Source organism: Rhinolophus sinicus, chromosome 8, assembly GCF_057876585.1.
Source record: "Rhinolophus sinicus isolate RSI-liver-muscle chromosome 8, RSI-T2T, whole genome shotgun sequence".
In the NCBI taxonomy this organism is placed as follows: Eukaryota; Metazoa; Chordata; class Mammalia; order Chiroptera; family Rhinolophidae; genus Rhinolophus; species Rhinolophus sinicus.
Genome location: NC_142508.1, coordinates 1,641,133 through 1,661,332, shown reverse-complemented (window position 1 = coordinate 1,661,332; position 20,200 = coordinate 1,641,133). Strand labels below are relative to the sequence as shown.

At 44.2% G+C, this 20,200-nt stretch overlaps 1 protein-coding gene across 2 annotated transcripts in view; it reads left to right on the top strand.

The window, feature by feature from the left end:
• The window catches only part of RBM33 (RNA binding motif protein 33), an 84,230-nt gene that overhangs the window by 26,288 nt on the left and 37,742 nt on the right, over positions 1-20,200 (top strand). For both annotated transcript variants that reach the window (XM_074315054.2, XM_074315053.2), the window contains exons 7-9: positions 5,325-5,533; positions 8,711-8,990; positions 12,167-12,225. In XM_074315054.2, the coding sequence (XP_074171155.2) occupies positions 5,325-5,533; positions 8,711-8,990; positions 12,167-12,225 (548 nt within the window). The remainder of the gene's footprint in view (positions 1-5,324; positions 5,534-8,710; positions 8,991-12,166; positions 12,226-20,200) is intronic.

Here is a 20,200-nt window from a genome sequence, read left to right as displayed (position 1 = left end):
GCCTTCACTCCCATTGCAGCTCCCTCCATAGTACCGTTATGATGAATCAGAGGTAAAATGGTTGCCGTTGGAGACTATCATGCATGCCATTCAGAGGTGGATGGTCTGTGTCAGGTTAGAGCTGAGTTACGGTTCTGTGACAGTCATTCTATAAAAATGACTGTCTTCTGGATTCAAAATATTAGAATAAAATACCTGTATTTCTTAACTAGTTTTTCTTTTGGCGTCTGTGGCCTAGACCTACTCTCAGTGTACCATGCAGTTCCTGGCTGGCTCTGGGAAGGTGGTGGGGGATAGGACAGGGCCATCTGACCCTGTGACCCTTCCTGAGACCAGCAAGGTTGCCAGGGCTAATTCTGGACCGGACGACTTTTTATACCTGTCAGCATCGTTATAGCCATCTTTGTGTTTTCTTCTTCTGTGTCGTGCATCTCTGTTAAGGAGAGAGGGCGACTTGTTTATAGACACAGTCAATCGAATGTCATTCTGAGGAAACCCTGCTCGTAGAGGCCTACAGCAGGCTGCTGCTGCTCGGCAGAGGGAGTCTTTCTCAGTGTGGGCCTCTTCTCCCCCATGGTGTTTTCTAGTATCCGTTGCAGAGAATAAAGCAGGTTCTCAGATATGAGTGAGCAGCAGAGTCACCCAGCAGGCTTGGTAACACCCAGATTCCTGGACCCACTGCCAGCTCCTCTGATTCACAGGGTGAGGGTGGAGCCCGAGGGGTGCCTTTCTGATGCCTTCCCAGGTGGGCGGAAGGATAGAGGGCTGGGGTCCCTGCTCTCTGGTCCCGGGCAAATAACAATCAAGAAACTTAGTTACTAACTGTTACTTCTTCACACAAATAACAATCAAGAAACTTAGTTACTAACTGTTACTTCTTCACGCCATTATTTGTAGCTATTTTCCGTTAGAAACCTAAGCATGTATCTCTAAGTGGCAGAGACGAATTCTGCAGTTCTACATGAGGACACTAAGCCCCCAAGATGTACAGGGTAACAGTAGTGAACCAGTCATATCCTGTTCCTTTACTAAGTGAGCTCCATGGAGAGAGTTGGGAAATCTTATAGCTCTCCACTTTTGCCTCCTCCAGTTCCTTCCTCCTCTGCCTCTTGGCCCAGGAAGTCCCTAGACTTTTCTCAAGTTACGGTGTAAAGTTGGTCTGAACCAGGACAGCATAGGTTCTAAAAAAGAGGATTTGAAGTTGCCCTTGGGTGGAAGGCGATGAAACAAAGGTCTTAAAACGGGAGGATGGGAAGTAACAAAGTGCCCTTCAGCAGGCAGACTGCCGAGGCTTCCTGGAGCACTGCGCTCAGTCCTAGGCTGGGGTAACGGGCTAGGCACAGAATGTGCCCCGGCGGAACACCAGAGGGCAGTGGGCAGCGGCTTAGTGGGGAGGTGGCACAGGGCCTCGTCACCTTCCTGCTGCTTTGGTAGCTGGGCATGGCTTTGTTAGAGGAACTGGGGCGCCTGATGTGTCGAATCCTAACTGGGATACCTGGAGTTCTAAGGAGGGCCGATCACTCGCCAGTCGCCACTAATGGGGGAGCTTTCCCTCGGCAGCCGGCTCCCTGTAGGCCATGGTGGGTTTCGTGGGTCACCCTCCCCTGACCCTTAATGCTTCTGCCTCTGCCCACCCCCTGGTCCTCAGCTGGGGTCATCTTATCTCTGTCCACTACCTTGACCCGAGCATTGACAGTAGTGAAATGTCTAGCTTCCTGTGTTTGTGATTTGTGTTTCATTCTTACATCTCTTTCTTTTAGGACCTTTGCTCCATCTTATCCTTTCCCGAGTCACGTGTGCTGCCTTCATTACAGAGCCTGTGTAGGGTCTCCTCTTAAGCCCTCTGGCAGCTTTGCAGTCGTGTCATCCTGAGATGCCAGGCTGGGAGGGGCTAGTGGTGGGCAGGTGGGCCCCGTTAAATGTGGGGGTGAGGGGGGCCTGAGGTCCTTAGAGACAGAGTGGCTTAAGCATAAACAGTTTGACCATTTACCATTGTGTAAACATCAAAAAAAAGAGGACTTGAATGCATTTGTGCAGAATGTGATGATTTGGTTAGATACCAGGGCAGATGAAAATGGGGCTTAAAGTACCTTTCTCGGCTGTTTGTGAGCCCTAACCTGAGGAAGCTTCGTGTTTGGAAACGTGCATTTTCTAGTAACTGGAAAGTTAGGATTATTCCCAGTACATAAAGGATTTTTCTGTCCGTTTGACGATTGGTTTCCTACAACAGTGAGTTCCCTTATTACTTTAATACTTACTCCCCTCACCTGAACAACAGGTTAGTTTTATATGTAGAAAAGTATTTATTGAGAAAGAGAGGCTGCTGCAGTATTTGGTAAGCTAGAAATTTACATAATTTTTAAATTTTCATTTTATATGTGTGCTCATAGTGATAGAAATGTTAGTTTCAGGTTCTGTATAGAATAACTTTTCATTTATTGGTTTGTATAATGCTGTTTACCTATGCTTTGTAAGGGATTCAGAATACCTTGCTAGATCGTCTCATGATACAGATTTTTGACAAATGTCTTTTAGCATTTTGCATACAAATAAAAACAATTATTTGGTTAAATCATTGATTAATGTTGAGAACACTTCTCTCTTTAAAAAGAGTGAAATAATGTTCAGGTGCCCCTGTCTCTGGGCTGTTACTCTGCAAATGGGATAGTGTGTCCTCTTCAGAATCTAGCAGGGCGTTTGGGTCACTTACTTCTCACATTCAAATACGTGATGTCATCCTTAAATGAAGAACAGTAAGTCCATATATGTGACAGTCTCGACAGTTACGGAGACTAATACAAAGGTTTGTATTTTGAATTCAGATTGGGTTAGAAGTAGAGTTTTGGGCTCTCAACTAGGTTAAGATCTTAAGTAGTGAGCTTTTTCCTCAACCAGGATCTGGGAGTTAAACCTTACAGAAAATGTGTCTGTTTCTCAGTTTTCCCAAATATGGTACAAAACTCCATAGTTAGGAGAGAAATTTGTCCATTACACCTCAAGGATGCTGTAGGGCGTGAGGGCTTTTCTCACGGAATGCAGTTGGGAAGATTTCTGAAACGTGTGTAAGGGAATGATTTAGTTTGAGTGGAAATGTCAAAAGCTATCTCTAAGAAGTGGGTGTCACTGACCAGTCTCCCTAAAGTCAGCTCTGAAGTTCAGAGCTGCCAGTTCTCTTGCCCTGGGGCAGACCTCAGTCCTCTGGGAAAGCAGTACAAGCAGCGAGTGAGACCACATTTATTTCATTAGGCTTGTTTTCATTACCTGTGAGTAGGCATCTAGGTTTTGCAATATTGTTTCATTGGCACGTGTATTATGTTAAATGGTTTTGTTGCTTTAGCTTAAGGAATATTGCTGTGATGGCCACATAACGTTCTCTTTAATAATACCCTTAGTTAATTTTGTTTAAGGCATAGGATCTGTGGGAAAAATGTTTTCATCTAGTTATAAGCAGTCTAAGATCGCTAGTGCCGGCCGTAAGACTGCTGTTCTAAGTCTACACAGTGGTCCTTGGACTTGAAGCTTTTGCAGGTTTCTTGATTCAATTATCTTGTAAAGAAAAAACCCTCCAGACTATCGTTTGCTATTTTTATTTTGCCTAATAAACTGTGTGTTCTATAAATATGTATTAGTACAACTATTGTAAAATTATTTGTATGTAAATCTGTTTTTCTTAAGCACATTTTAGAAAGGCACAATACAGTGTAAAACTTTGTTACATTAAGCTATATCTCTTTACTTCAAAATCTGGACATTGTTCAGAAAACACTTAAAGGGAAATTAACATTTCAGTTGAAGTTACAAATGTAATTTCCATCCTGTCATATTTTGGTGACCTCTTGTGACAGCTTGTCTCAATTGGAGGAAAGCATTTTTACTTGCTGATTAAAGATGTCATTTGAAACCATTTTATTACTGGGGATAGTGAAATTAATCTTGACACTTAGAACCACTAGAAAAATAATTGCTGATTCACCACATAAAATGTGTATGTGAACCAATCATGTAGTCAAGATTAGACTAAAAGTCTGTGCTTGTTAAGAAGAGATTAAATTTTCTTTCAAATGGGGTCTAGATTCATTTGAAGGGAAGGGGAATACCATAGAAACAATTTAAAGAAAATGCAATGTGGCTTAGAGATTTTGGAAGAGTTTGGAATGATTATGGAATCCGAGGTAGGAGATAAACCGGTAACGTTTAGAATGTCGCTGTGGAAGATGGCGTAGGCGTGCTTACGGATTCCATGAAATCTAGAATGTATGCATTTATTTATGTGAGACGTGTTGTCACAATAGATACTATTTTTAAATAAAGACACCATATTTGAATGTCACCTTTTTTTCTTTAAAGAATTTAGAATAATGTGCCAACTGAAGTTTATTAGGGCCCGCGTCCATGTTTTTTGTGTCCCTGAAGCATTGGACAGGCGAGCACCTACGAGCTGCCCCACAAATGTTGGCATCAATGGGTTTCTTGTGTGGCTTTGCTCTCCTTTGATATTCAGGCTTCCACGTCCGACTGCATACATACAAGTCCTCACAGAATGAACTGTAGTGTTTTCTTATACATAAATCTGGAAATGGGGAATGATAGTTGTAGTAAATGGGTTTTCTATTCTTTGTGAAATTAACTCGATTTGATTTCATTAATAGTTTTGTTTTAAAATCAGAAGAGTCAGGAATTTGTTTTATATGTTTTTTGGGGTCTGTGTGCCACTGTGCATTAATCATCTGTTTGACTAAGACAATTGTAGGACTGGTGGGACAGGTCCTGAGCGATGTCATCTGCTGTCAGTGAAAGAGAAAGCGATTGCAAACGCCCAGCAGTTCAAGGGCTGTGGTTTACCTGCGACTTCAGCCCCTTCTTCTTAGCACATTGCAGGGTCTCAGATGAAAGCACTTGCAGGTTTACTTACGCAGGAGACACTTGGGTTTTACCGCAAGAGGAAAGCGTGCCTTCATTCAACAGGTCTCACTAGTGAATGGGCGTTCGATTGTGTCCTGCTAGTTAGTTATTTATAGTGGATGAGGCTGTTCCCAGAATTTCATTGTTACGTGTTTCTTTTTCTTCCCCAAGTTAAATGCATTTTATTTAAAAAGTTCATTCCTAAAATTGAATGATTAATTCAAGCTGCAGAGCAGCTAACGAAAACTGCATGGCAGTGAAAATGAAGTAGTGGCTCAGATAAAGGTTGTCCTCATAAGGATGTTCCTTTTAGCCATGAACTTGGGCAGATGAATTGTCATGTATTTCTTCTCCGTTTTCTCCCTGTACGTCTCGTTCAGGCTCTTTGACTGGTTCTAACATGTCTGCATCTTTTCACATAGAGCTGTCAGCGGAGGCCAAAGCTGCGTTGCTTGAATTTGAAGAAAGAGAACGACAGCATAAGCAGGGGCGCTACGGTTCCCGGCGTGGTGGGCGGAGAGGAGGCGCCCTCATGTGCCGTGGAATGGGGGACCAGAGGAGAGAGAACAGTGAGCGGGGCCGGATGAAGGACCACAGGCCCGCGCTGCTCCCCACGCAGCCTCCTGTCGTGGTAATGCTTACAGTTCTACTGGGAGAAACGAGCACAAATGGAATAAGCTTTTGTGGGTGTTGCATCTTGTGTGTATCGCCAAGTCCGAAACGAAAGTTCAGTAATAGGAATAACGGCTACAGTTTCTTTATAGTCTATAATATGATTTCATCCCATGGCCTTATAAATTCTGTTCTCTGGTATTCAGGTGTTAAAAAAATCATTCTGTACACAACTGCTTGTGAACAAAATAGTACTAAGAGACCTGCTTCCACAGCGATAGGAGCCACAGACGGGCCTTGCTTTTCTCTTGTGCTTGTGGAGAAGTGCTTCTCTCAAGCGCACCCCACTTAAAATAAGGGAATTTGTTACGTACAGAATCTAGGCAATAATTGTTTATTTTACAAAAACATTTTTTCCTGTATACTGTTTACCAGTTTTTTCCTTAAATACAGCAGTTTCTCTTAGAGTAACTCATATTCTATCCATAAAAATGTGAGTTATCTTATCCATCAGATTTTTTCATATTTAAGGGATTAATCATGTATTATAATTTTGACCTAATTTTAATTTCCCTATATTTGAAAAATGAGACATCTCAGAAGCAAAAACAAGAATTGTAGTGATTTTTTCGTTGTTCTTGTTAAGATTTTATGCTTTTTCCTTCAGAAGTCAACCTTCAAGGACAAATTTATTTAATAGAAATATGAGTCCACTGTGTCTGCCGCAAGTCCTTCCTACATTTTTATCCGAATTTAGGGACAAACTACTTTGCCTCTGTGTAGCTAGGTTATATTTTAGGAGGCATTCGTTTGTGAAATCGGAAAGTAGAAAAGATGCCTTACTCTCCACGCATGAGAATCCCAGCTGTGCTGTGAAGGCCAGGACAGGTGGGGTTTGGTGACAGTGTGCAGGAGTCGGCCGCTTGTTCGTGCAGCTGCTCTTCAGCTTCCCTAGTCTCACAAAGGCTGGACCTTTGGTTTCTTCTAACCTCCAGTCCAATCCCTGGCCCCAGCCTCCACTTTCCCTATGTTGAGTGGCCAGGTCAGTTATTTTGGCCCTCTTGGGGGAAAACCACCACCCAGGAGCCCTGTTTGTGCAGACATAGCTGAGCTCCCGTTTTCTTCCCCACAAAGAGGTGGTTTGTGCCAGCCTGCCTCCTCAGAGAGGCTGACCCGAGAGCTTGTGCGAGCGCCGGGGTGTTACCGGACACTGCGCTGCCCTGAGGCCCCCCCGACTGGGGCCGGATCCTGGGGTTCTCCTCGTGGGTGCTCCGGAGCTCACCATGAGCTGGGCGGAACCCTCAACTGACCTGACTCAGCCCAGTAGGGCTTAGGGCTGGAAGTGCTGTGCTCGTCCTCGCTAGTCAGTGGTAGTTTCAAATTGTGGTTTACTGAAAAGATCCAAACTGTCTGACACGCACTTAACCTCGCTCCCACCTGCGTCTCCCTCAAGTGACAAACGCCCTTGGTCCTGGTCCCTCTCCACCCTGAGCCGTCTGTCTCCCACTCTTCACCCCCTGAGTTCTGGAAAGGCTGTTCTTTGCTCACGTCTCTGCTTCTGTCCCTTTTCCCCTCGGTCTGGGCCCTGGTCTTCCCCTCTCTGGAGTGTGCTCTTGGGATCACTGCCTCACCTCTGTCCTTTCCTGTTGGACCACACTCTGGGGCCTTGGGCATCACCCATGAGTCCTCCCTCTTGAGCCTGTCTTATTTGGGGGCTGAGGTTGGGGGCGTGCTCTCTCTTGGCGGTGCCCCTTCTCACTCCCCCTTTGCGGCCGCTGCATTGTTCTCTGGGCTTTGTCCTCCGGCCTCCTTTTCGTTGGCGTTCTCACTTGTCCTTTCCACCATCTGCTGTCTCCCTGCGCGTCTGAGTCTCTAGCCCTGACCTCTCGCCAGCGCAGAATGTGTCAGCTGCCCTGTGGCTCTGCACACGCGTGTCTCACAGGCCCTAAACTCCGCCTGCTCAGACCCAGGTGCCTCGAGCCCCTGCTGCTCCTGGGTGCATGGCCTGCGGCGTGCCCGCTCTCGTTCTGTTCAGGTTCAGCTCAGCTGGCCCTGGCCCTACATCCGCTGTGCTGTCCGCAGGCGGCCTGGTGAGGAAGGCACCCGAGGCCCTTCCTCATGTGCCCACGTGCGACCTGCACATGGCGTGAGTTAGAGGGCGGACACTGGGTCCTGGGAGCATGTGTGGCTGCGGGTGGTGCCGGTGCTGTGCAGTGCTCCCTGTGGAGAGGGGGTAGGAAGCCAGCCAGGTCTCAGAACTCTGTTTCACGACTCGTCCATACTGCTTTTCCTCAGACCGTGGCCGTTGCTCCCACTCACCTCTTGCCTTAGCCCGTGACGTGGCTGGTCTGCTTGCATCTCCTTTTCCCTCGTCCATCGCTCACGGTTGGCGATAGGCTGCCCGCCAGGCCAGCTGTGTGAGGGACTCCTCACTGTGCACGTCCACGTGGCGCAGTAACAGATCTTCACTGGGGTTCAGGAGCCTCCGTGACTGGGCGTCATCCCAGGGCAAACAGTCAGTAGTTTCCCACCGCCTCTCGGGCCAGTTTGATGGGTCACCAGCAGGACTTGGGCCGTCAGGTCCTCAAGTCCACTTGCAGCCGTGGTGTTAGGAGGAGGACGGTGAGGGCCCAGCTCACAGGATTGTGGGCAGGCAGGCAGTTCCTTGATACTGACCTTGGGTGCTCAAAGCAGCCTCAGGGGCCTTGGCTGCTTTGGGGGTGTGCTCTCCACACCCTCGCCTCCCTCCATCTGGTGTCCCCGGCAGGTGTGTCCGCCCGCCTCCCGTACTCCCTGCCTGGTACATCTCTTTCTGGCCTTCCTTCCCAGGTCAGGCGCCACCTCTCAGCAGCGTCTCCCCATCCCCTCCTCCCTGGGGAGTTAGCAGCAGACCTGGCTGTCAGCCACAGCCCGGGGCAGCTGTGTCCTGTCCCCAGCGCGGTGCTCTGCTCCCTGGCCGGGTTGTTGGCCAGGCTGAGGTGGTTTCCTTTGGAACCCATGCCAGGCGTTTGGGGGCTGCCAGGGCGCCCCTCTCGCCCTGGGACTGACACCTGGGAGCCGGGCGGGAGCCCCGGGGACCAGGCCAAGGGAGCAGCCAGTTCTCTGTCTGCCTCATGCGGGTTACGGTTGCTTAGCAGTTTTGTCAGTGTCCATGTTCTGAATCTGACCGCTGTGCGTTTGTCTTTTGCGGTTTCAGACGCACTCGCCGCGGTTGATTCCCCCGCCGCAGTCTCAGCCGCCGCCGCCGCCGCCGCCGCAGCAGCAGCCAATCAGGAGCCTGTTCCAGCAGCAGCCCCTGCAGCCTCTGCTGCCTCTGCAGCCTGCACACCACCCCCCCCCTCCCCAGGGGGCGCACATGCCGCCCCAGATGGACGCCCCGAGGGTGCTGATGACCCCTCCTCCCGGGGCCCCGCAGCAGCCCAAGAACATACACATCAACCCCCACTTCAAAGGGGCAGTGGTGACGCCCGTGCAAGGTACGTGTCTCCTTTGCTGGTGTCAAGTCCCAGTGGCCACGTGGTGCTCAAGGTCCGTCCAGTGTGTGCGGGTGGCCTGGCTGCCCTCTGCCTCCCCCACCCACGCACACGTGTGCTGTGCTGGCCGAGAGGGCCAGGCCCGTAAAGATGCTGTTTTGTTTTCTGATTGTGTGCAAAGTGCTGAGCTTAGAGGGCAGCTGAGGCATTTGGGATGCCTGCTGGGACTGTGGTCCTCGTGAGCCCGCGGGGAAGCATGGCGCCTGGAGCAGCCCTCACAGTGGCCTCCCACCCGTGCAGCTGCAGCCAATCGGATGTGCTGTGACGGTCTTCGTTGGCAGCATCTGTTGTTGTGTATTTCCTTGTAAACTGGCAGTCGGTAAGGTGCACAGCTTTCAGCAAATAATAAAAACAAAATGGCATCAGAACACCGACAGGGAAGCTCTGAGGAAACCCCAAGGTACCCTTCAGGCGCGGCAGTAGTGTGCCTGGGCAGTGAGCAGCCTCCCAGGTGTAGAATGCAGGCCTGGCAGCCACAGCTCAGCAGCCTTCAGTGAGCAGAGCCAGCCAGCGGCTTCCGGGCAGCAGCTCTTGGGCTGCTAGGACCAGCGAAATGGCTTCCCGTCAGGAGCTGGTGCCCTAGTGCCTGCCCCGCTCCTTCGCTGACACACCTTTGATCCTGAGATGTGCTGATGCAACAGCACATTGTCCCTGCTGGGCACACGCACCAGCACTCCGCAGCCCTGGTTCATTCAGTAGGAAGCAAAGGAGCTGAGGTAGAGAGCACAGTTCTCTTCAGAGGCTGAGTGCCTAGCTGTCCCCGTGCTGCAGGTCTGGGGGAATCGCTTCGTAAAACTCAGGGAGTCCCGTCTTCTCCTGGTGGCGTGTATTTTATTGCGAGGATGAAGAGTGTCCCATCATATGATACTGAACCAGTTTTGATGGAAATTTAACTTGTTCTTCAGATTTTCACTTTTACAAGTATTGCAATGAATTGAAAACTTAATCTAGTCCATTCATTAACTACATCAGACAACAGAAGATAAAAATATTAAAGATCAAATAGTCAGAGTTCAAGCATCAGCTGGAATGATCTATTAGCAGATCACATTGGAAGCTCTCTCCTGGGCACAGTGGAGAGGGAGGCAGACGGGTAGAAGTGCCCTCCTGCCTGTGACCCGCTGGACCACTCGGCCCAGGCAGTCTCGGTGGGCGAGCTCTGCTCAGCCCCCTCACTCCTGTTCTCACGCTCTCTGGGCAACTTTGAGTCTTTCTCTCTTCTTTCTCTTGTTGCTTTTTATAGTTTATTTTTAAACAGTGCCAACAATCAAAGCTTCTGTGTGAGGAATCTTAACTATAATGGGAGTCCTTTGCGGAGATCTCGCCTAGATTTCTTGCTCTCCCTCCCCCCAGTTCAAGAGAGTTTTATCATTGTTACCTTTCATTATACTGGAATTATTTGACAGGAATTGATGTTTAAACCCCAAGTTTAAAAATCAGTGGTATGTATTGTTGAACATCTGGGTATTTTATATTTTGTGCTTAGTTTTAAAAATGCTGTCTTTACATTGTTCAACATGTAGTTTCTGTTTTCTCACTTTCATGATAAATCTTTTGAGGTCAGAGATACTCTGGTTTTTTCTTTCTCTGCTTCACAGCCTAGTGTTTTGCTTCAGGTGTATAATCAATGTACCCCAGTGCCTGTTAGCTTGCTGTGTGGGCTTAGGGGCTGGATCCTATTCTGTATATATAAAGTCTTGTAAATTGACCGACGCTCATTTTGAAATTCTGACTCATTGGTTTAGACTCTCAAGAGAAGGATGGACTTATGCCTTTCAAAAAATTTTATCAGAGTAGTTTCTTTGAGTCCCACTTTGCTTTTGACCAAGCAGCCACACAGGCCATGCACTCTGTTATCAAAGTTGGACCTGTGGACGTGTGATGTAGTCACAAGGCTCAGTGGACAGAATTCCTTGAGTAATCATAGATTAAAAAATAGGTTATCTCAGCACCCTATCTTTCAAGTAATTTTGATTGGCTTTTAAGCTGTGTGATTTCTGTATTTCTCATTTACCAGAAACTCCTTAAATTAAAAATATGTTATGTTTTTAATATTATATAACTTATATAGTATTATTATATAATTTATATTATGTAGTAATATTGTATAATACTACTATATTTCTGATTTGTAAGTTATATTATCATTCTCGCTCTGTCCTCACTTGGTCATTCCCAGGGCATGTCTATGTCTTAACCTTGTCTTCCAAGGACACCAGTCAGGTCCACTGTCAAGGCCCTCCCTCCAAATACAGTCGTGTTTTGAGCTCCTGGGGTTAGGACTTCAGTGTGTGAACTTGGGGAGGGGCCACGTGTCAGCCCGGAACACCTGACACTGAGCGCTTACTAGCTCCATCCGGCAGCACATTTCAGTGAAGATACAGCATGCCACCTTTCGGCAGTCACCCCTCAGGGGGGAATTTTTGTTTCTCTAAAATCAAGAGCAGTATATCACATAAGTTTTAATAGCTTAAACATGACTGATTTAGCCCCAGGATGTCAAGCTAAGCTCTGCCTTCTTCCATATTATAAAATGTCTGTTTTAAAATTATTTGATGCCTTGTTTTTCTGGTAGATCGATGGGAATTCTGCTTGTTTCAAAACAAAACAAAAACAGAGTCTTGGCGTGGCAGCCTGTTCTTTGTAACAACACCACAGGCTTGTGTGTTTTCCTTTCTCTGCCTGTCCCACTTTTCTCCTGCCTTCCTTCTCACGCTCGTGATTCTAGAGGCTTTAGATTTAAATTTGTATTTGATTGTCACAGGAAAATAATAAGTAGGATTTGATAGCCTGGATAACCTGGATGTGGATATGAAAAACAGGTTTTTTATTTCAGAGGAATAATATCTTCTTCTGTTGCAAAATACTTTAATTCTAAATAGGAATTCACTGTTGAAATTTAAGCTTCTGCTTGTGCTATTGTATGAAGACGAAAGTTCTACTCTCCCATTTTCCTTTGTGGAATTGTAAATATTCAACACTCAAGTGTAAAGTGAATATAGTTTATAGATTGTGCACATCAGATGTATTTTGTAGTAAGCGTTGTATGTTGTGTTCCTTGTCCGGTGGGTTTGGGTGTGCAGAAAAGCGTGTTTGTAATGAGACGTGTCTTTCTACAGGGCCCTTGCTGCCTGTCCCGAGCCAGCCGAGACCTGCTGTGGGACCCCAGAGATTCCCAGTGAGTAGCAGCTGCTCCTTCTGCTCTGAGAGGAATGAGCACACATTTACTAAGAAATATTAATGCAGCAAATACAAGTGGGTCCAGCTGAATATAAGTTTAAGGATTTGTAAATATTGGCCATCATTTTTGCAGTGGAAAATGTTTGTTAAAAGCTTAAGGTCAGTGGGTTTCTGAGAATGGAACTAATTTCGTTTAACTGTAAAATTGTTGAATCAGGATCATCAGTGGAAATGCCCTTCATTTTAAAGAGTATGAATTTTGATTTTATTGTTGCCTTATGTTAAGTGAGGAAGGGCCTTGCTTTATTACAGTGTGTGCATGTGGGTGGGCACATGTGTATTTGTGTACGTGTGGGTATGTGTATGAAATTCTAGGGAATCATGATGAGATCTCTACACTTGTTTAAAAAAAAACAAACCTCAAAAGTCTTACTGAGCCATCAATTTTATCTTTTAAAATGAAGGTTTTCTCTTTAAAATATCTTTAGAAGAAAACACACATTCCCCCCCCCCCCCACCCACACACTTTCCTGTACTTTCCATAACTTTATTCTTGACATGTCTTAACTAGAAGAAAAATGTCCCTTAAATAGTTGTATCTGTTTAGGTAAATTTTGTTTGAGTTTTTGGTTCAATTTATAGTTTTTCCATGTTTTTATTAATCAGTGAGAACATGTTCTTTTTCGAAACAATGTTGACAAAAATGGACCAGACAATAACATTTTAATATCATTTGTATGTAAGAAAATGTAGTTTGGTTTCGGTCAAATAACCTGATCAGAAAACCTAAACGACCTATTCGACTGCAGCTGTGCTCCTTCATTTCAGTAGGTATCTTATTTATTCTACACGGCATTTAGCAGAAGGGTTTTAATGATCTAGGTTATGGTCAGAAGATTATTCAAAAATAGTCAGTGTTGGGTTTAAGGTTCAGAGGTTTTTAAAGAAACTTCCTGATTTGTAGTTATTTATGAATTATGATATGATTTCTAACACTGGTTCTTACTGGTTTCATTCCCTTACATTAGCTAATATTTTTCTTTAAATTACTTACCAACTTGTAAAAACTAGTTATTTTTGAAAAATTAGGTGATACTTATTGAGTACAATTTCCTATTTGAAGCACTCGTCTAAATAGCTAAGATGTATTAATTGCATTACCCCAGGATAAGCTTGTATGTGTTTCGTCATTACATACACTTCTTCTGGTGAGGTAGTTTAACTGCTAGTTATTATAAAACACTAACATTTTGAGTACTTTAGAAAGTGAACATCTGTGTTAAAATCATTTTTGGACTTTTTTTCGTGTTTTGTTTTATAGGGATAAAGTTTGATGTGAAAGAGTGATCATAGTTTAAGAAAAACAAAGCAATGCTGTATGTAAACACATTGTAAAAACATGTTTACTAATATAAAATTAGAATAATTATTTGCAATTTTCATCAACTTACATTTTCTAATTTGGCAAATATAACTATCTGATACTAGAGGAAGCAAACCTCATACTTGAGTACATTACAAGAGGATAAGGAAAGAAAATTCTTTATGAGAAATTGAACTTCTTTATAAGTTACATGGCAGTGCGAGGATGGTGAATATTGTTGAACTGCTTTTGGCAGAGTTTGTGCAGCGCCTAATGTTTTCTCTTGCTTTTGAGCTCGGAAGTGTGTTAGGATGATAGGAAATAGTTGAGCTAGAAATTAGTCATGTGGATGATATAATCTGAGAAATGTTTTCTTCAGTTTATTTACTATTTAACGTGTATCTCTTTTAAGCCTCACATGCTTGGTCTTTAGCTGAACTTACAGTGAACTTGGGTTCTTGAGAATGCAGTGCTCTTCGTATTTCTATAATCAGTCTCCGCTGGAGAAAATAATCAGATGGGGAATCTAGTTTTAAAAAGTACAATAGAGGTATTGCGTTTTTTAAAAGTGCATCAAAATATTTTTAGGAAGGAAGATTAATTCTAAGTCATCTCCTGTTGTTTGACTTAGGCCAGACTTTCTGAGTAAAGCTGTTTTTTCCCTTTTCTAGTACTGAGGTAAACTTGGTTGCTATTAATGGAAACGTAGTTTCGTGAGCCTTTAGTGAGTTCCTCCTTCCTGCCAAACGCTCTCATAGTCCCTAAGCCATCAAATGGACCAGGCGGAGTTACAGGAAGCCCAGCTTTTGTCCTTGTGCCAGTTTTCACCTGAGTAAAATTATAAAAATAGCGAAGGCAGTGTTGTTGTGGCTTAACCAAAGCCCTTGGAGATTTCTTACTGATGGCAGGGTGCCCTGTGGGCTCTGTCCTGGCACTTCCTAATGGGACGGGGGTAGGCAGTATTCACTAAACTGAATCTTGCTTTTTGAAATGAGCGTGTGCACATACACAGTAAGCTTCCTCAGCGGGTATGTGTGAAGCTGCACCTTCACGGCACACAAAAAGATGGGATTACAGAAATGTATTGGACAAGAGCGAACGGAGTCCACTGTGATGCCGCCTGCCCCAGCCTGTGCCCATGTGAGTGCCCAGTGCTCCTCGGAGGGCTACTGTTCTGCGGGCAGCTTCACACTGCCTGCCCGTTTTCTGTGAGCGCCTGGCTCCTGTCTGCAGGTAAACTAGCGTCCCAGCCATCCTGGGCCGGGGGTGGGGGGCTGCCCTGGCCTTGGGCCTCATGCACAGATGGTGCAGATAAATAGTAGTTGAGTGATTGTACACTGGAATTTTCTATTGGGTTATCCTGCTACCTACGAGGAGCTGCGTAAAATGGGTAGAGAAGGGTATATATTAATTTTTTTCTTTTTGTTGTTTTCAAAAATACGGGTGTAAATTTGTACAGTAGGATTATATCCTGCGTGTTTATAGGAATTCAGCTCTCGTCACCTGACTGAAGAGTAGAAAGGGCAGACAGTGGGACACAAGTACAGGAGATTTCCAGGTTTTAGAAGGATTAAAATACAGCTGGTATTAATGGTCAGGTGTCCCTTCTCTTCCCCAGCACTGTCAGACTTTCTTAATAGTCCACTTTGTTTGACAACTTTATGAAAACTTGAGAAATTCTTAATTTCGAGCTAGTATGCCAAGAAATTGTGCTAAATGACAATGCCTCCAGTTCTTTAAATAAAAATCACAGGGAACTCTAGACAACCTAATATGAGACTATTTTCATAGAATTGTTGAAAAGCATGTTTAAAAAAATCAAATCTTGGGGCAAAAGACCATGTTCTGGGCTATGCGTGATGTAGCAAAACGAAAGTTTTTACTTTCTTGTTAATGAATTTCACTTAGAGAATTGAATAAACCGTTTTTAAAACAAAGATGTAAATGTCAAACTTAAGAAATGGGTCCTTATTTTTGATCAGTTTTGGAAAAGGCTGCTTCAGCTCTGACACTGAGCTAGCACTGCTTTGGCTGTTGGTGGTGGGGTGTCGGGTTGGGAGTCCCCCCTCCTCCCTCGTTCTGGAAGTCAGTGAAGTGCTTTGTAATTCGGTTATCGTCTAAAAATCAGTCATGTATTTAATTTTAGTTAGGGACACGGCTGTTAGTGCTAAACTCAAAAATGTTTCTTCTCACTCAAACTTTTATTCCCAGGACTATTTTGATTTTGGTTTTTTTAAATCAGAATTACGAATCTTTTTTTGGAAATACAAATGTATCTCAGTCGATAGCATATCAGAATGAATCTTTTTCATGCTCCTTTTCATATCGGAATATTAATCTGTCGAGTGGAAATTTCTCTCATTTACGTAGTGAATACCTAACGCAAGCTGATTGGCACAGGCAGGAAGCATCGTCCTCAGGCCTCCTGGGAGGGGCCGTCGCTCCCTCCACGTCAGCGCCTTTGCTTCTGTCTGTTCTTGCATCAGCCACCCTCTAACCCTGGGTTCACTTTTCCTTCATGTCAGGACCTTTGAATGAAGTTTAATAGAACAGTTTCTTTTTTGTTTCATTGTAGGGGGCGGGGGTGGGGAGGCTAATTTACCTTCTGCAGACAAGCTTCTATCTCTGTCTGTGTGAATTCTGTGTTTAATTCCAAATGTTTTTCCTTTTACACGTGTGTTAGTCTAATAGGTTTCTCTTTCCACAAAGTCTCTCCCTGCTGTTTTGGTCATTAATATAAATCCCTTATGTATTTGTCCTCAAAGAGATGTTTATTGTTTTTAAGGTTTACCCACTTAAAAAAGCAACACCAGAATGTTGATTAATAATTTAAATGTTGCTTTGAGATTTCACTGACCTTACTTGTTTTCGGTGTCAGTGCAACTGCTGTTTTTCAGTAGAGGAGTAAGTAACTCCCAAGTCACTCACATTTAAAGATTCTTGACCTAGGGTATTTTAAACCCTATTCAGTCGTTGATTTTCCATTGGTATGCTGCATAAATGCTGGTATTTCAAGGGTAGCCAGTTAAATACTAAGTAGTTTGGCTGCTGAATAATTTCTTAGTCATCTTTGTTTAAATTAAAACTAAGAATGTTAAGAAAGAGTAGGCTTTCAAGTTTAAATTAGTCTTCTTGGCGATTCCATTATTACTTAGGCAGAGGTTTGCATTTGCATCCGCTGTGCGCTCTCCGTGCCTCACAGGTAGCCTGGCTGCAGTGTTTCCACGGAAGGGGTGCCTGGGACCAGGTGGTGGTGATTGACAGTTCCTGGATGTGTTTTACATGGCATTTCATGCAAATCATGTTTGATGAGACTGCTGCATCAAATTACATTTCTTTCTGATTACAGCCCTCGCAGATGTGAATCCACACTCTATTCCATCTAGGAAAAAAGTCTTCCCTTTGAACCTTCCTGTTTTAACTACCTTCCTGCAATGCTTTGTAATTACTAGCACTTACAGCCGAGAAGGAATGACGGGATTTCTCTTATCAGATCTATGGGTAGTCACAGGCGAGTGTGGGATGAGATCCTTCCAGCTGTCAAACATTGTCAGGCTTGCAAGGAGTGAATGCAGCTTAAAATGCAGGTGACATAATCCCCAACACCCTCCTTTTGCTAGTGGGTTTCTGATTAATCATGATTACCATACATTATCATACCATCAAATTTAATCATATCAATGAATTGCCATCTGCAGCAGGAACAGAAGCAGCTAAACACTGTGCTAAGAGCTATCCAGTATGGAGGTCGCCCACTCCACTTCTGTCCTGTCAGCATACATCTGAATGTCGGGTGGAGACAGGCTGGGTGGGGGTCCACATGAAGAACTCAAAGGCCAGTGAATACTCATGGAAATCATACAGAATCAGTTTCTTGTACAGGAATTGACCCATTCAGACACATTGTAAAAACTGCATTTAAAGTGTGTGATAAACTATTTTAAAAGTTTAATGTTCGGCTAAGTAACTGTCACATTGAAATGAAAGCCTTTCACAACCGCCCCCCCGCCCCAGGTATGTAGTGTTGTGTGTAGTAGGCTTAAACGTTGAGCTGAATTTGCCCATCTGTAATTTAATAATTCAGCCTGTGAAATGCTGACAGTAGCGCAGTTTCAAAGTCTTAGAACTCTTATCTGTGCCAGGAATGTCTGTGCCTGTTTCTAGTGATGTGTCCTGCCAAGCACCCCAGTTTAAAAAAATATATATTTATTTTACCAGGAGTCTTTGAAGACCCATTGTTCTATTTAGATATATTTTTAAGATAAACTTTAAAAAAGACCCTATTTTATTATAAAGTACCTGAAAGCACTTCTTCCAAAAGATTAGATTTTTTTTTTTTAATTTTAAAAATTTAGTCTTTTTGATGTACAAGTCTGAATTTTAATGAGTGCATACAGTTGTGTGAACACCACAATTAAGATAGGGAATAGTGCTGTCACCCCAGAAGACTTCGGCGGACTGCCCCCTTGTTGTCAGCCCCTCTCCCCACCCCAGCCCCTGGCAACCCCGGACCTGTTTCTAGCCCTCGAATCCTATCGTATGTGTACATGGAGCACATGACATGCTTGGCTTGGAGTCTGGCTTCTTTTGCTTAGCGTGGTGCTAGCGCTTGGGATCCACTGATCCACTGGCTGCACCTAGCAGGGCTGTGTGCTTTTTATTGCTAAGTGTTATTCCATGTGTGGGGTGCCACAGTTGGCCCATTCCCCAGCAAGACGCTTGGGTTGCTGCTAGTCTCTGGCTGTGATGAATCAGTTGCTGGAAGCAAGTTTCTGTAAGCGTTTTTCTGCACATGGTAGTAAGTAGCTAGGAGTGGGAGTGTGGATTGTGTGGTAGGTGTCTCCCCAGATGAGAGCTGTAAAACAAATCGACTGGGTGCTTTCGGTTGATAGCAGATACTGCGGCTTTCTTTTTTTAATCAGCCCTTTTTTGAATGATGAAGTCCAGTTCTCCTAGAGCAGAAAGTGCTGAAGGTCAGTGGCAATGAGAAAAGTTACTGAGTGATTACTGACTACCAAATTTTGCTCAGGACTTGTGTTCGGCATGGGCAGGTGTCATTTTTTCCATTGTACAGATGGTGCAACTGAGTCTTGGAAAGATTAAATGGCCTAAGTTCACCTGACGTGGTGCAGCAGGAACGAAGGCATTCTGTCTCTTCAGCACACTGTACCTTTTCTCCCTCTAGACATCAGCGTGTCCCTCACAAATTGGGGGAAAGGAATGCCGTCTGGGAAGGTGGACCGTAACTGTATAAGATTGTGACATCACTAAGTGTTCCATGGAAAAGTTTGCTGTGGACGGGCCTGCCATTGGGTAGGCTGGTTGGGGGCGGGCTGAGGTGCAGGAATAAAGGGTTTTTCATTTTGTGAAATTGCACTGTTTCGTACTAAAAAGAAGAGGTTATAACGTGGAGTGCGTGCTCTAGTATCAGTGCTGGCGTTATCTTTATGTCAGTGTGTTCAAGTCTGTGTGGTGCCCCCCTCCCCCACCCCATGAAACCTGGTGCTTGGCACTGGGTAAATGCTTCTTGGAAGTGTTTACAATGCATCTGTAAATATAAAAGTACCTTCTAGGAAAATGGACAAGGCACGCAACCTGAAAGAAAAAGAAATCTATGGAAACTACTGAAATAAGAGGATTAACAGAGGACTATAATTTTAATTGTCGGGTCATTGGTGGTCTTTCATCTTTTTATTTAACCCATTTATTTAGAATTAGCTGAGAAGCCTTTCTTACATAGTTCTTTGCATTTTAAGTGAGATTAAGAAATGAAAACATGTAGCAGAAGGTTGTAATTTATTGAAAGATTCGTGAAGTTTCAATGACGTTGTTAAGGTATTTAATTAGTCTTATTAAAATATACCAACTGACCCTTTTAGGGAAGCTGATAAGTCATATAATGGCTGTTAGGGCCTCTTTATTCTTTGCATTATACGATTAACTGTGCTAAGCGATTTATGCAAAGTTTTCATCTTTCTTTTTTGTAAGTTATCAATTCTTTCTGAATAGGATTAATACAGATAACATCATGTAATTAACAAGAGATGCAAAAAAGTGAGAGTACAATTTGTGTAAGAATTACATGAAAGAGAAAGATAATTTCTTACCTTGGGTTTTTTAAGGGATATAAAGAAAAGCAAAACAGCAATTATTTGAAAGGATTAAGGTAGCCTTTTCTTTCCAAGGGTAGAATTATATTACTACTAAAGGTTCACAGCTCACTAACAGTCTTAAAATAATTCTACATTTGCTAGAGGGAATTGGTTGGTGATTTATTATCCTTTCTACCTATGAAGTGATGGAAGTCCTTAAGTGAATGACCCTGGTCACCAGAGAACCTGGTGGGCAGTGTCAGACTTTGGGGCTGGGCCCACCCCAGGACAGGGTGCTCAGCGGCAGGGGCAGTGGGGTCGTAGAAAAAGCACTTTATAAACCAAGACAGAAAAAGTGGTTCATGTCTTGAGTTGTTTATTGACAAGTGTTACTTTGGATAATTCACTTTTCCCTCTGTAAACCTGAGTTTCTTCATCCTTTAAAGGAAAAGTTAATTGTTCTGCCGATTTCCTGCCACTGTGTTTATGAAAGATGTTGTATTTGGCTTTTGTCACTC